General features: G+C 47.3%; 2 protein-coding genes across 2 annotated transcripts in view; both read left to right on the top strand.

The window, feature by feature from the left end:
• Positions 1-6,451: 6,451 nt before the first annotated feature.
• RAMP2 (receptor activity modifying protein 2) lies at positions 6,452-8,287 on the top strand. Its single transcript, XM_039873410.1, has 4 exons — positions 6,452-6,622; positions 7,069-7,134; positions 7,592-7,703; positions 7,837-8,287. The coding sequence occupies exons 1-4, from the start codon at positions 6,523-6,525 to the stop codon at positions 8,090-8,092; spliced, it is 534 nt and encodes a 177-aa protein (XP_039729344.1). The 5' UTR covers positions 6,452-6,522; the 3' UTR covers positions 8,093-8,287.
• Positions 8,288-13,381: 5,094 nt separating this feature from the next.
• VPS25 (vacuolar protein sorting 25 homolog) overlaps positions 13,382-13,959 on the top strand; it is a 4,604-nt gene continuing 4,026 nt past the window's right edge. The window contains exons 1-2 of the mRNA XM_039873411.1: positions 13,382-13,541; positions 13,755-13,900. Of these exons, the coding sequence (XP_039729345.1) occupies positions 13,489-13,541; positions 13,755-13,900 (199 nt within the window). The 5' untranslated portion in view covers positions 13,382-13,488. The remainder of the gene's footprint in view (positions 13,542-13,754; positions 13,901-13,959) is intronic.

Genomic DNA, 13,959 nt, shown 5'->3' with positions numbered 1-13,959 from the left:
TTCCCACCCAGAAGCAGGGAAAGGCCACCCTGCTATGGGGAAACAAACAACAAAACAAAGCAAAGTACAACCTAAAAGCCTGCAGAAGGTCACCAGAAACTAGGGCTGCTGCCCAGGCCTTGGTGGGGCCAGCTCAAGTGCCAGTCCCCTCCCTGAACACGTCGGAACATTTAGAGGCACAGGCAGTTCCAAAGCAAATCGAGGCCTGGACATTACTGAGCCTGGAAACATGGCTCAATTTTTAAAGCCTCTCCACTCCCAGACACTTTGTCTTCTGATCTCAAAAACACTGCATTCCGCCCCCAGGTACTTAGCTCTTGACCCCTAGTTGCTTAGGGACCATAATAATGCATTCAATTCAGCAAGTAAGAACAGGTCCACAATAAACCTTTGTCCATGACTGTTATAAAGTTTAAACTCTGAGCTTCCAAGCCAAAATATTAGAAAGGGCCTCCTTAGCCTTTGTTAATTACAAAATAAATGATTCCAATAGGAAAGGATTTTCTCTTTGGGGAATTACTTGGGTGGGATCAATGCCTTGCTTTGCACATACTCTACAAGCTCCAACCCCGCAGCTAGGGTGGTGCTGCCCATTTCTCACTCTCTCAGCACAGTTAATATAGGGCCTTGATCCCACCAGACACGCCTTTGGCACAGCCCTGCCTGGGAAGGAGCCTTGACTGGGTGAACAGCTAATGAGCTGTGCTTCCTTTCTGGCCTCAGTCTCCTCAACTGTAAAACTGCAGAACTAGAAAAATGAGAATAGCCTTCAAATACTGACCGTTTGTTATGTGCCTGGCAATGTGCTATGGGTCATCTCATTTTATATGAAGTCAATAATATTCTCATCCTCATCTTACAGTGAAGGAAACGAGTGCTTATAGGAATTCTGGAACTTGCCCCAAATCACCCAGCTGGTAAATGGTGTGGCCAGGATTTGAGCCCAGTCATACAGATCCCCAAATCCATGCTCTGAACCACTCCACTCTCTACCTCTTCCTTTCTCTGAAATCTTCTAGCTCTGACATCACGATTCTGGATGCTCTCCATGGCTTTCTGCTCTCACCAGTGGTGCCAGAAAAGAGAGATGTGTTTAGGACTCTACTCTGCAAGTCCAGAGGAAAACAATTCCTGAAAGGCAGGGGGCTCCTTACTTCCTTTGTGTTGGAGATGCCAATCAAAGCTGGACACTTGACAGACCCCCATATCAGCAGGCAACAGCCTGTGTGGAAGACAAACAAATTCTAGCCAGACAGGAAAGGGGAGTGCCCCTTGATTCTGTGACTTCCCCTCTCTATTTCCTGGTTTATCAGCAGGGTCCTGTGTTTCTGTTGCTATGGCCCTTTGAACTGTGGCTAGAATGGGATTCCAGGCTACAGAGACCCTTTTGGAGCAAGAAAAGTACAATACATACATCTACAGATTATATCTATGACACTGTATGTAAAGGAACAGAAGTAAATCATATTTCTTTACATATTTAACAAATTGCCTTTAGCATTCACATAATCATTAGACAGTGGACTGGATGTGAACTTACATCATCTCGTGTAATCTTCGAAAGTTGCCTGGGAGGTAGGTACTGTTATCCCCATTTTACAGAGGAAAACACTGAGGCTCGGGGAGATTTACAACTTTGGTCACGGCCACATGGCTGTTAAGTAGGAGAGCTGGAATTCAAACCCAGGCTAGATTTGTTTGATTGCAGAATCTGTATTCTTTTCAATAAACAGAGTGTTATGTAACAAAAAGAACAAAAATTTAAAACTGGAAAGATCCCAGAATATCGTAGAAATCTAGTTGCCATAACTATATGTGTTACACATTATGATAGTAACTCTCACTTGTCGCGTGCTTGTTAGTGCCAGGCGCTGGACCACTTTACATGCATTATCTCTACTGCTTGGGGAGATACACGCTAGTAACCCCATTTTTGCAGATAAGAAAACAAGCTCAGCAATCATACAAGGTCACATACAGCTAAATAAGTAATGGAGCTGAGATTCAAACTCAAGTCTGCTTGACTCCAGAGTGTATGCTCTTAACCACTAAGGTAACAGAAATAATAATATACATTAACTACAGGCCAAATACTGCTCTAAGTAATTTAAATCTTATAACTTATAGATATTATTATCCCCATTTTACAGATGAGAAAAATATTGCCTTTTATAGTACTACTTAAGCTCACATTCCAAACACTACATGTGTTAAAACACACATGCACTATTAGTGTCATATTTGCTTAACATATCTTGGTTCCTATTACGATCTAAAAAAATGATTTATTTCATAGTGTCATGGGTTTTTTTCATTGTCCATCTAATGCATTAAGGTCTTGGAGGAAAAGATGTGAAAAGGTACTGTCTGTAGGTGAAGCAGGCACAGTCAAGAGAGGGGTTGTACTGAGTGGGGAAGGCCCTCTGGCCATAAGGAGCCTTGTCTGGTTTCCCTCCGGCCACTTTTCTGTATCCCTTTCAGTTTGACTCTGTCTAACACATTGGCTAGCAGGTGAACTTCCATCAGGTATTGTGGAGCAGATGTAAAGTGCCAGGCTTTCAACATCAAGAAGACCTGGGTGTCAATATTAGTTACGTGACCTTGGACACATTACTTAATCTTTCTGAGCTTCAGTTTCCTCATCTGTAAAGTGGCTTGATATGTTACCTAATTTAACAGAGTTGCGAGTTTTAAATGAACCACTTTGTATGAAGCATTGAGCCTACTGCCTAGCATCCTCAGAGCATCCTCGTGTTATACAACAGCCAGCCTCCTGAAGTGCTGGGAGCGGGGAGAACTGTTCCTGGGGATGGTTTCATAGGACGGTGGAGGAGTGGAGGAAGGGTGAAAGCAATCCAGGCATCTGGCTTTGGGTCCTGAGAGCAACCATGAGTCAGCCTTAAGTGCTGAGGGACCAGCAGTGTTCTCAATACTTCTGGGCGTGTGCTGTGGTCACTTGGCCATAGTCCTCTTCAGTCACACTGTCTGAACGTTGTTCTTGTAAATTTGGCTGGTTTCTTTTCAGAAAAACAGCCTCCACCATGTGATGGCATGGCCCAGCCTGGGTCAGGGAAGGAGGGATAGTAAGTTGTACACTGAACCTTATTTCTGGAGAGGTCGGTGGTCCTAGAAAAATTTCTATCCTTTTCCCTTCCTTTCAAGACCCAATAATAATCAATACTCTGATTCGGAGTGAGATGGAAGTGATAAATCATAATGGTTAAGACATGAAGCTTAGCATCAAGCAGTTCTGGGTTCAAATTCTGGCTGTCAATTACTACCTCTGGGACCTTGGGCAAACCACTCCTGTTTTCCTATTTCACTCACGGGCAAGATCATTCTGATGTTATGATGGTAAGGTTTTAAGAAATTTGTGCAAAGTGCTCAGCACATGTGTCAGGAAACACACTGTATAGCACATAGTAATTGTTCAATAAATGGTAGCTACTATTAAGTCCTCAGTAGTTGTTGGGGAATATAACTTAACCATTTTCTATCTTTTTACCAACCTGAGAAAATATTTTCCAATAACCATTTTTCCCTCTGAGCGATGCTCCTCATACCTAATGTGCCATCATTCTGGAGAGGAGAAAGCTGGGGAGAGATGGAGTAGATGTGTCCCTACTGCTCTTCTCTCCAGTTTGGAAGGATCAGCCCCACCCAGCCAGAACCTCTGGCTTTCCTGACCCCGATTCTCTCCCACATATTCTCCTGTGCTCTGCTCTTTATTTTGCAGACAGCTGGGGAAGAGACCAGTATGTGTGAATGTCTCTATGTGGGAGGGGTTGAGCGGGGGAGTAGGGGGCAGGCTGAGAATTAGAAATGGCACATCTTCTGACTGAGTCATCTCTACTCCTACTTCAAGAGAAATGGCCTTTGGCCTGTAATAAGAAGGGAAATATACATGGTAGTAGGATCCCTACCCAGGAAAAGTAGATCCAGGTTGGGGCCAGAAATCTCAGGTCAATGTTCACCTGGACCAGAACCACAAACCTCTGTTCCCAAAAGCACTAAGGTTGGAAGCAAGGTAGGAATAGAGGAATAAGGGAGTATGTAGGGAACTTAAAGACCAGACTCCACTGGATATAAGAAAAAAGATGACCAAAAACAATACTACACTACAGTTAAAAGGAAAGAGGCACATCCATATATGGTATCATGGAAAGATGTCCAAGACATACTATTAAGTAAAAAAAGAATCACTGAACAACACGGATATTAAATTAGAACATGGGACTATCTTCTATGGCAACTTGGAAGAGGAAAGTGAGGTCTCCAGTCCCCCTTCAGCCCCAAAGGACTTCCATAGCCGATCCCAAGTTACCAGGATGTTCCCAGGGGTCAACAAAAACATCCAAACATCTAACTGGTAAGGAAAGAAAAAGTGAGAAGAGAAAAATCAAGAGGAGAGAAAATTCCCAGATTTTACAACAGGAGAGTTTAGATTTCCACATTCAGAAATGACTATAACAAGCTTCCCTCTGGAGGTCTCTACATCTCGATGCAAGCTTAACCCCAATCTAGGCTAAAAATCACACTTCCTACCAAGTCACCTATATTTTCCCTTCTGATTCTAAGGTCATTTTGTGTAAGAGAATGTTGAGCTCCAAAGACATGAAATGGCTTGCCCAGGGTTACACAGCAAGACAGAGGCAGAAACTGCCTTCAGCATCCTAACCAATGTTTATTTGTATCCATTATGCAATACTGCCCTATTTAAAACCCAACATTTGCTTTTGTCAACTTTAATTTTCATCCCAACCCCAGTCCTAACTCAGATGGGGCTCAGGTGCTTCTGGCCCCAGGCCAATGGAAATGCTTGGTTTTTCTTTCTGCCTCTCCTTGCTTCCTCCCCACTTTTTATCACCCAGAAATCTCCCTCTTGACCATGTTTTCTTTCTGAAAAGGGCAATCACAAGCGGCAGGGAAGAAATGGATTTTGTCCCTGGCCTGAAGTGGCTCTGAAGCTGCCCGGCTCTTTTCTGCACAATGCAGAAGATGACCCTCCCTAGGAGGGCTTTGGGGTTCATGCCAAGTGTGCTACCTCCCTTCTCCCTCTGGCTGCCTTACTAAAGCAAACTCCTGACTTTAGCTATGGAAGATGACAGGTTATCAGTGACCATAATTCAAGACTCTAAGATCCTGAGATAAAGATTTTGAAGAGAGATCATGAAAGATGATGAACAGGGATCAGTAAACTTGGACAACAGCAGCAGCTGAGTACAAGGGTCAGTGTCTGGGAGTAATTTAGGAAAGTTTGGTGCTGACAGCTGTGTCTGGAGTTAAATGTCATGGCCAAGTCAGCTCCTGGGCTCCTCCACTTCTTCAGGCAAAATGAAGCTCTGGCTCAAGACTCAAAGACAGCTGTGGTGCGGCAGAAGTCAGGGCTCCTGAGGCCCCAGTACTCAGCCATGCTGCTTGCCAGCCGTGTGACCTTATGCAAGTCCTTAGGAAAGGAAGAAAGGAAAGTAGCATCTACTGAGTGAGTGCAATGCCCTTTCCCATATGTCATCCTCATTACAGTTTAGTGATGAGAGTAATGTCCCTATTTCACTTGGGAGGACACTGAGAATTTGTAATGGTAACTGAAGTCATTCCACGCTACAGAGCTGGGGAGTGGGAAGATGTAATTAGGACCCAGAGTTTCTAAACTCAAGTTCTGGGTTCTTTCTCTTGAGCTTTAGCTTCTTTCTCTGTAAAACGGGGATAATAATGTACCCACCTCATGAATGAAGTCACACATTGTGGGTTCTAAACCCCTCCCTTCTCAGGGTTGTGACTACCTTCTATTTGTGAATGAAGTCATCTTACTTTTGCCCCTCCCCCCGTCCTGTTTGTAGGTCTAGGCCCTAAGAGGTACAGCAGAGGGAGGGTATTTAGACTCTGGTTTTCTCTCTACCCATGTCTCCAGGCCTTATACTGACTCTGGAGGGCTGACTCTGTCTTCTCCTCCCGGGTTTTGGCAGGCGGGCTGACATCAGTGGGTGTTCCCAGGGAAAGGGAACTGTGAGCCCAGCTCCAGGCTCCCCTTCCCCCACGGCCAGGACAGCCCTAAACCCCTGCCTTAGATATTGCGGCGTCGAGAGGCCCTCTGAGCTCCCAGACCCCTCCCTCTTCTCCAAGTCCCGGAGAACAGCTCGCTTCTCACCCTACCTTCACCCCTGTCCACCTCCCCATGAAAGAGAATCCCGAGAGAGGATACTCGAAGACCTTGGCGAGTCCCAGGCGCCACTTTGCCGAGCCTAGGAAATGGATCCCGGTTCTGGGGTTACGAGGGGAGCTGTCCAGCCCCTCAGGGTGAGCTAGAAGAAAGGGTGGGCCATCGCCGGTGAGGAGGAGGGAGCGGCGAGCGCCGGGGCCGGGTGGGGCTGCTACTCCTCCAACAACCCGCGGGCTCCGGGCGTCGCCCCCGCCCCCCACGTGGCCGTCGCCGTTCCAGCCCCTGCGAGGAAGCGGTGCGCTTCCTGCGGCTGGGGCCGGGGATATAGGCGCCCCCGCCCCTCTTTGCCTGCTCGCCGCGCTATGGCCTCGCTCCGGGCAGAGAGCGCCTGTGGCGGCCCACGGCTCCCGGCGACCCGCGCCGGGCGACCCACAGCGCTCCGCCTCCTCCTTCTGCTGGGCGGTGAGCGCGGCGCCCCCGAGCCGGGTGGGAAGCGTGAGAGGCCCCGGAGGGGAGGGGGGCTGGACAGCCGAGGCTGGAACGGCTCCGGGCTAGGGGTGCCGACAGCGCTGTCCTTCGGACAGTCCCTGGCCCCAGCTCGGTGAGGGCGCAGAGCTAGCTGCTTACCGTTTGGGGAAAGCTGGGGCTCCAGGGCTCCGCGGAGGGGTCTTGGGAGGTCTAGTACTGGCGACGAGGGAGGGGAATGGGGGTCTGAATGTGAGTAGAAAGGAGCTGGTACCAGGCCTTCTCTTCCAGGCGCTGAGGCACCCTGTGGGTGGATTATTCCTCCTTCTCTTGTGAGAGTAGCTCTGGCTACTAAGGGTCGCGTTCACCAGCCCGCACCCATCCTCCAGGCTCCACTACTCAGATCCCAGCCATCTCAACTCCTCTCCCATTTCTGCCCACAGCCGTCCTAAAGCCACAGGAGTCCCTGGCTCAGCTTCTTACCACCCCAGGCAGCTTGGTGTCACAAGGTGAGTAGCCAGCAGCTGTGGGAGGATGGCCTGGGGCAAGAGGAGAGGCAAGTAAGTGGGGAGGGTCCCTTTCCCACAAGGCAAGCCTCAAGCCCAACTGGTGCCCCTCTCTATTCTGTTTTGGGGTTGTTTGTATCTTTCCTCCTCTTATTCCACAAAACCCCCACCCAACTGTGAGCTGGTCCACCTCACAGGTGGGTTAGAAGACCCCAGAAAAAGTGTATATGGAAACTCTTGTCAGACTGGGAAGTACTGTGCGCCTGGAAGGCATTAAAATTTTCCTGATCTGGGACTATCTCCTCAGCCAGAAGTGTCTTGCTTGGGAAAATTTCTGAGGCTCTCCTGGCAGTTCCCATGGATGAAGACAGGGACAGTAGTCCTTCAGTGGAAGTTCCTGGACCAGAGGGCTTGAAGGGAGGGGCAGGGTGTGGTCAATGTGCAGCATCTGTGCCCACAGAGAAAATGATGGAGGAGAATTATAAGGAAAAGGTCCAACTTTGCTGGCAAGACTATAAGATTCAAATGGACTCTATCGAAAAAGACTGGTGCGACTGGGCCATAATTAGCAGGTACAGGCAGTGCTGAAGGGTGGTTTGGGCCAGGGGTGGGGTCTGCTCCTTGTGGGTGGGCCTTGAGTGAATGTGGGGCACTCCTTTCTCTGGGCCCAAGCCCTTCCTTATTCTAGTCTTCTCCTGCCCCCAGGCCTTATAGCTCACTGCAGAATTGCTTGGAACAGAAAGCAGAATCATTTGGCGTGGGCTTCCCCAATCCCTGGGCAGAACAGGTCATCCTTGAGACTCACCAGATCCACTTTGCCAACTGCTCCTTGGTGCAGCCCACCTTCACAGACCCCCCAGAAGATGTGCTCTTGGCCATGATCATAGCCCCCATCTGCCTCATCCCATTTCTCGTCACCCTTGTGGTATGGAGGAGTAAAGACGGTGAAGCCCAGACCTAGGGTGGCATGAGTTTTCTCAGCAGCCATCTTGCTCCTTTCCCCTGCCCCCGCCAGGTCTCTCTCCTCCTCTCCCTACCTCCTTTTTTCACTCCTACCCCTACTGCAGATCTTTAGATTGGTGGAAATGGGAGCTGGGTGGGGTCATGGCACAAGTTCTGTAATCTTCAAAATAAAAGATTTGTTTTGTACACTGTCCTCCTCCCCATCCCAGTGGGGCCTGTGTTCTACCCAGAGTCTCTGTCATTTCCATAGGCAGCTGGCCTGGAAGAATCTAGATAGCCCCACTGTTTTGTTCACTTACTTGCCCCCTACAGTCCTCCGGCTCCCCCACCTGAAGGCCACACTCCTACACTCCTTCCTCTCAAGGCGGGGCCTTTCCTGCCCCTATCCAAACCCAGCTCCAGGAAACATGCAGGAAGAGACTCCCTTCCGGTCTGGACAGCAACTGGAGGTATGGGGGGTAGGAGCAAGGGAGAACTCTGCTGTGACTCCTGCAAGAAAGAAGGGGGGCCACCCAGGAGCCCTGAATGTTCCCCTTCTTGGAGCCTTAGTTTATTCCCAGAGCCTGGGAATAGGAACCCTGATCCGGCCAACTAGAGTCTATCCCTAAAGACCTCAGGATTGAAAGCAAAGGCAGTGGGGGCTCCTCCCGGTACTAGGTTCATTACAGGACTCCCCATCCAGGTCCCTGGCCCTCTTCCTATATTGTCCTGGGCCCCAGCGGGGTGTGGTCTACAGCTTGGCCACACACTGCCCCCTGGTGTCCGCTAAAGCCAAAAAACAGAAGATGGATGTGAGGTGGAAGCTCAAAACTGAGGAGATTGGACATTGCAGTCAGAGACTTGCCATCTCTATAGCAACCACTAATTCTATCAGCTTCCCGAGTCATACTTATGCTCCCTTAAGACACTTTCACATTGTTGACATAAGAAATGTCTAAACCTGTAGAGAATTTTTATGAGTTTATTTGAGCCCAAAGTGACAACATATGCCAGTGAGCAAGATCTCAAATGCTCTAGAGAAAAACAGTTTTGCAGTTTCTTTTATGCATTTGAAATTAAAGAGGAAGCATAGGAAGATCACGTGAATGTGGGAGAAAGCAAGGTGGGGATTGGATTATGGGATAGTTAAGATTATTTGCTCTCTTGAGGGTAGTCATGTCTTAGAAGGAGGAATCTGAAAAGAGGCATTTCAAAGGTGTGTTAACCTAGAGGCAAAGAAACAATTGACAGGGCTTGCTTAAGGCAAACATGAACCTTTTATTAAGAATTTATATGCCTGGGGCGTGACTACCCACCATGACCTGCCCAATTAGGGATTTATGATTTATTACAGCACCACTTTTTTTTTCTAGACCACTTCCTTGGGACACACCTAGTCTCTGTGACTCACCATTTTGGTATAAGAACACTCCTGTATATCCCCAGGACAGTAAGGCCCAGTTCTCATCATGAACCTTCGCCTCTAGTTCTCCCTGGGACAAACTTGTCAGGTCATCAAAAACATCTAGAGAACAACTTTGTTCTCCATATAGACACCTGTTTATTCCTTGGGGCATCTGAAGGCTTCTTCAAGAATTTTCCTTTCCTCCTTGTTGAGATAACTGCCTCCCTGAGTATATGCATAGCCATTTCCTAGACATGCCTATATATTATATATGTGTGCGTGTGTGCGTGCGCACGTGCGCTTCTTGGGATATATGTATTCATTCTCAGAGACACATTTCTCACAGGACATATCTATCTCTCTAGAGACCTACCTGTTCCCTAAGACATTTTGAGTTTCACCTGAGATAAATCTTTGCTCCGTTTCTATTAATGCATATGCCTTCTCCAAGGATATATTTATCCTTTCCTTGGACCATATTTGCTTTCATGTATTTTACTAACATACAAAGGCATGTTGGTATAAGATACTGTGTATGGTATATTGTGTTTGAAAGGTAAGTTTGGTTTCTGCTCTCAATGGCTTTCATCTAGTAGCAGAGCCCTCATGTGCAAATAAAAACAATGGAGTGTGTGCTGAGAGTCATGCAAGGGATGCAAACCAAATGTTATGTGAGTGCAAAGGAAGGGAGAGTCACATCTAGCTGAGGTGTGATAACAGGAGGTAAGATTACAGCAGGGTGATTGTGGAGTTCTACATAAATAGGCCTTAGATGGAGTGCATTCACCTTGGGGAGAGTATAGAAAGGGATATGAATTAAGAAATTATTGCAATAATCCAGGCTTGAGAAAATGAGTACATGGACCAAAACAGTGACGAATGGGGAAATGAAAAGTAATTTAAAAGTGGGAGAGATCATTAAAAACAGGAGAGGGAATCAGCGGGATTTGGATATGAAGGAGGTGACAGAGATAAGAGGTTAGAGCTGACTCAGGCTTTGAACCTGAGTTACTAGGAAAAGATGAAAGTAATAACAGCAAAGGGCCATTAGCAGGAGGAGCTGGCCTGAAGAAAATGATATACAATATGAGGTAACAATGGAGCAAGTTGTTATGTCCCTCAGAGAGTTAGAAATGGGGTGGTGGTGGTGATAGTGGTGGAAAGAGGGTGGAGCTAGAAATACAGGTTAGGAGTATTCTGCACAGAAATGTCATGTGAAGCCATTAAAAGGATAAGAGTGCTAAGAGAGGTACATTGAACAGAAAATGGCTGATGTGAGGTTCTTAGGAAACACCCACATTTAAAGAATGAGGAAAAAAGGAGACAAAGGGAAAGATCAGAGAGATAGTAGCAGAACAGGGATAAAGCAGTGCCATAGAAGCAAAGGAGATGGTGCCCTTTGAGAGAACATTATTAATTGAATGATTCATTCAATTATGCAATGAATATTTGTTGGGCACTTCTGTGGACCAAGAACTAAGCACAATGAGAGATGGACTTGGGTGGGGGAGATGTTAAGAGATCAGACAGGAAATGAGAGGATAGCAATGTCAAGGAAGCTACGTATTTTCAAATAGGGCTGACCTCAGCATGTTTATAGACTAGGAGAGAGAAGCCAAGAGAGAGGGAAAGAGGGAAAAGGATACACAGAGAAATCCTGGAGGAAGGTGGAAAGGAGAGGCAAGAAGATGTGCCAAAGGGTTGGCCTTGTAAAAGAAGAGTTACACTTCTTCTTTTGAGTCCAAAAAGAAGAAGTAAAAGTGGAGAGGAATTTTTGAGGGATGAATCGAATGTGACAGAAGGAGAGGAAAAGATTAAGAGGTTTACATGCATGGCCTCAATTTCATAAGATAGAAGGGAAGGACATTCTACAGAGAGGCGGGAGATAGGGACAGGTGGAATAGCTTGACGAGTGTGGAAAAATTTGAAGAGTTTCCTTGATAAATATGATAGGGAGTCAATAAAAGACAAAAGGTTGCTGGGCTGCACTGATTGCCCTGCAGTTAGGTTAGGGAACTGGAGCTCAGTCAGTATGTTCTGGTGATTTTTTTTTTTTTTCAGTAATACTCCCCTAACAAGGAATGAAAAAGGGGGAATGGTGGGCAGGAAGCAACAGCCCTGGTTTGGGAACTGACCAGCAGGTAGGTAGGCAAGGGACAGAACTGAATAGTATAGGCTGGGTAGGAGTCAAATAGACCAAAAGTCTGGAACTTGATACTAGGCATGTGAGGACGTGGGAGAGATGTGAGATAGATGGCTGTGATCAAAGATGATAGTTCTGGGTCCCTCTCACTCTCTGCCTCTGTGGAGTGTTATCCTTTTTCTAATAAACTTTCCTTTTGACTCTAATTTTGGCGTATGTGTTGAATTCTTTCTACACTCTCTGCCAAAACAAAACAAAACAAAACCCCTCTTCTTTTCTCAGTGGAGGGATTGGTCTCCTCCGCACTCGGGGAAATTTGCCCTGTCCTGCATCGTCTTTTCTGGCGACCACAAAGAGACCAAAGGACATAAACTCATCCCACCCAAGCTCACCATGGCGCTTCTCATCTGAGAGAGACTGGGATTTACTCCCCTATGCTGTGCAGATCAATTGGCCTTGGGCAAATGGTTGACACTGTTTCTAGGGGGCTGGTGAGAGACTCGTTCTCTAACTTAGCAGGAGTCCACCGGTCCTGTCTACTTTTCCAGCTTTTCTTCCTCTAACTTCTCTGACTCAGTGTCATCACCATTGGAATTGCAGAGAAGACCTGCTCAGGGATCCCATCAAAACTCCAAATTAAAAGGCTGCAGCACCTTTGGGCCACAACAGGACGGGCTGCAAGGCTTCCTGCTACTTCCATATGCTTTAACAACCTCACATTCTCTGCCTTCGGGGCCCTTAGAATAAACTTTCAGACATTTTTATTCCCAGTAAGCAGGGACTATAGCCCTATCTGAGCTTTGAAGCTACAGCAGACAGACCTTCATCCCTCAACATCCCAGAAAAAAATATCTGAGGGGGGAATAATGTAGGGAGGAGGCAAGAGAATTAAAAGGGTAATCAAGCTACATTAAGACACTGCAATATGTTGATCAGCTTGACAGCCAGGCCAGGGAGGACACCTTCAGAACAAAGGAAGATTTCTGCTGGAACAGCTAACAACTCATTTCCCCACACCCCCGTGGAAGGGGAAACTAGAACAACAGAGTCTTTAAGTGGGACCTACACCAATTAAATCGTTCATTCCCTATGGCTAAAACCACGGGGAACCTATGGATTAAAGGCTAAGAACTGCCAGCTCACCTTTTCAGGCTACATACTCTTCTCCTATCCCCTTCCTCACTGTATGTCCATATAGAAGGAAATGGGAACTAAGAATGATATTTAAACTAAATTCTCTGAATACTTAGGGTCCCTCTCACTCTCTGCCTCTGGAAGGATACCACACTCTGTGCATGGAGTGTTATCCCTTTTCTAAGAAACTTTCTTTTTGGCTCTCAGAGGGGAAAAAAAAAAGATTGTAACTCTGAATCTTGGAAATGGAGCTGTTTTCAGCGATAAAAGCTACAAATGTGCTCCCACTGGTGCTGAAGGAGATTGAGGAATGGTGGAGTCGAAAAACATAGGAATTGAGGATATTGAGGAATTTTAAGGCATTAAATTAAAGTTGCAATTGATACAAATGTTAATATGAAAAGAAGCCTAGCATAGTGGACAAGCCTAGGCTAGGGTCTGGAGACCTGGGGTTCTACTTGAATTTCTACAAACTATGTCGCTTTTGGGAAGTCACTGCCCTTCTCCGAGGTTGAATCAGAAGACTTCTCAAGGACTTTTCTGCCTTAAACGGTAATTATTTTTAGCCTAATGGCAAGAGACTGGCTAGAGAGGAAGATCCCTCCCGTTAGGCCGAGGCTGCCCCTCTGCTGAAAAGAGTCCGGAACCTTTCTGCTGTGCTTTCTGCCGGACGTGCGGAAGCGGAGACCGGAAGCCGTTTGCCGGGAGGTTCCGGGTTTCCTGGGTTACTACGATGGCGATGAGTTTCGAGTGGCCGTGGCAGTATCGCTTCCCGCCCTTCTTTACGTGAGGTTCAGACCCCGAGAAGCCCCTCTGCGACTCCCTCTCTTCCCTCGGACCCCAGGCTCAGCCCTGATCTTTCACATGGGGAGGGGGAGAAAGGACCCGATTGCCACCACTCTCAGCCCCTTACTTTCTCCCCGTATGCGCCCCCGGCAAGTGCTGCCTCTCACCCTCTCACTCCCTCTAATTCTGCAACCCATCCCCTTCACCCGGCAGGTTACAGCCGAACGTGGACACTCGGCAGAAGCAGCTGGCCGCCTGGTGCTCGCTAGTCCTGTCCTTCTGCCGCCTGCACAAACAGTCCAGCATGACGGTGATGGAAGCTCAAGAGAGCCCGCTCTTCAACAACGTGAAGCTACAGCGTATCCTCCCTCAGGCTCTTCCACAACCTACACATATGCACTTCCGCACTTTCCCACAT

The sequence above is a fragment of the Pteropus medius genome, unplaced genomic scaffold, assembly GCF_902729225.1.
Source record: "Pteropus medius unplaced genomic scaffold, Ma_sr-lr_union100, whole genome shotgun sequence".
Taxonomy (NCBI): Eukaryota; Metazoa; Chordata; class Mammalia; order Chiroptera; family Pteropodidae; genus Pteropus; species Pteropus medius.
Note: the sequence above shows the minus strand (reverse complement) of the source record. Positions and strands in the feature narration are given on the sequence as shown.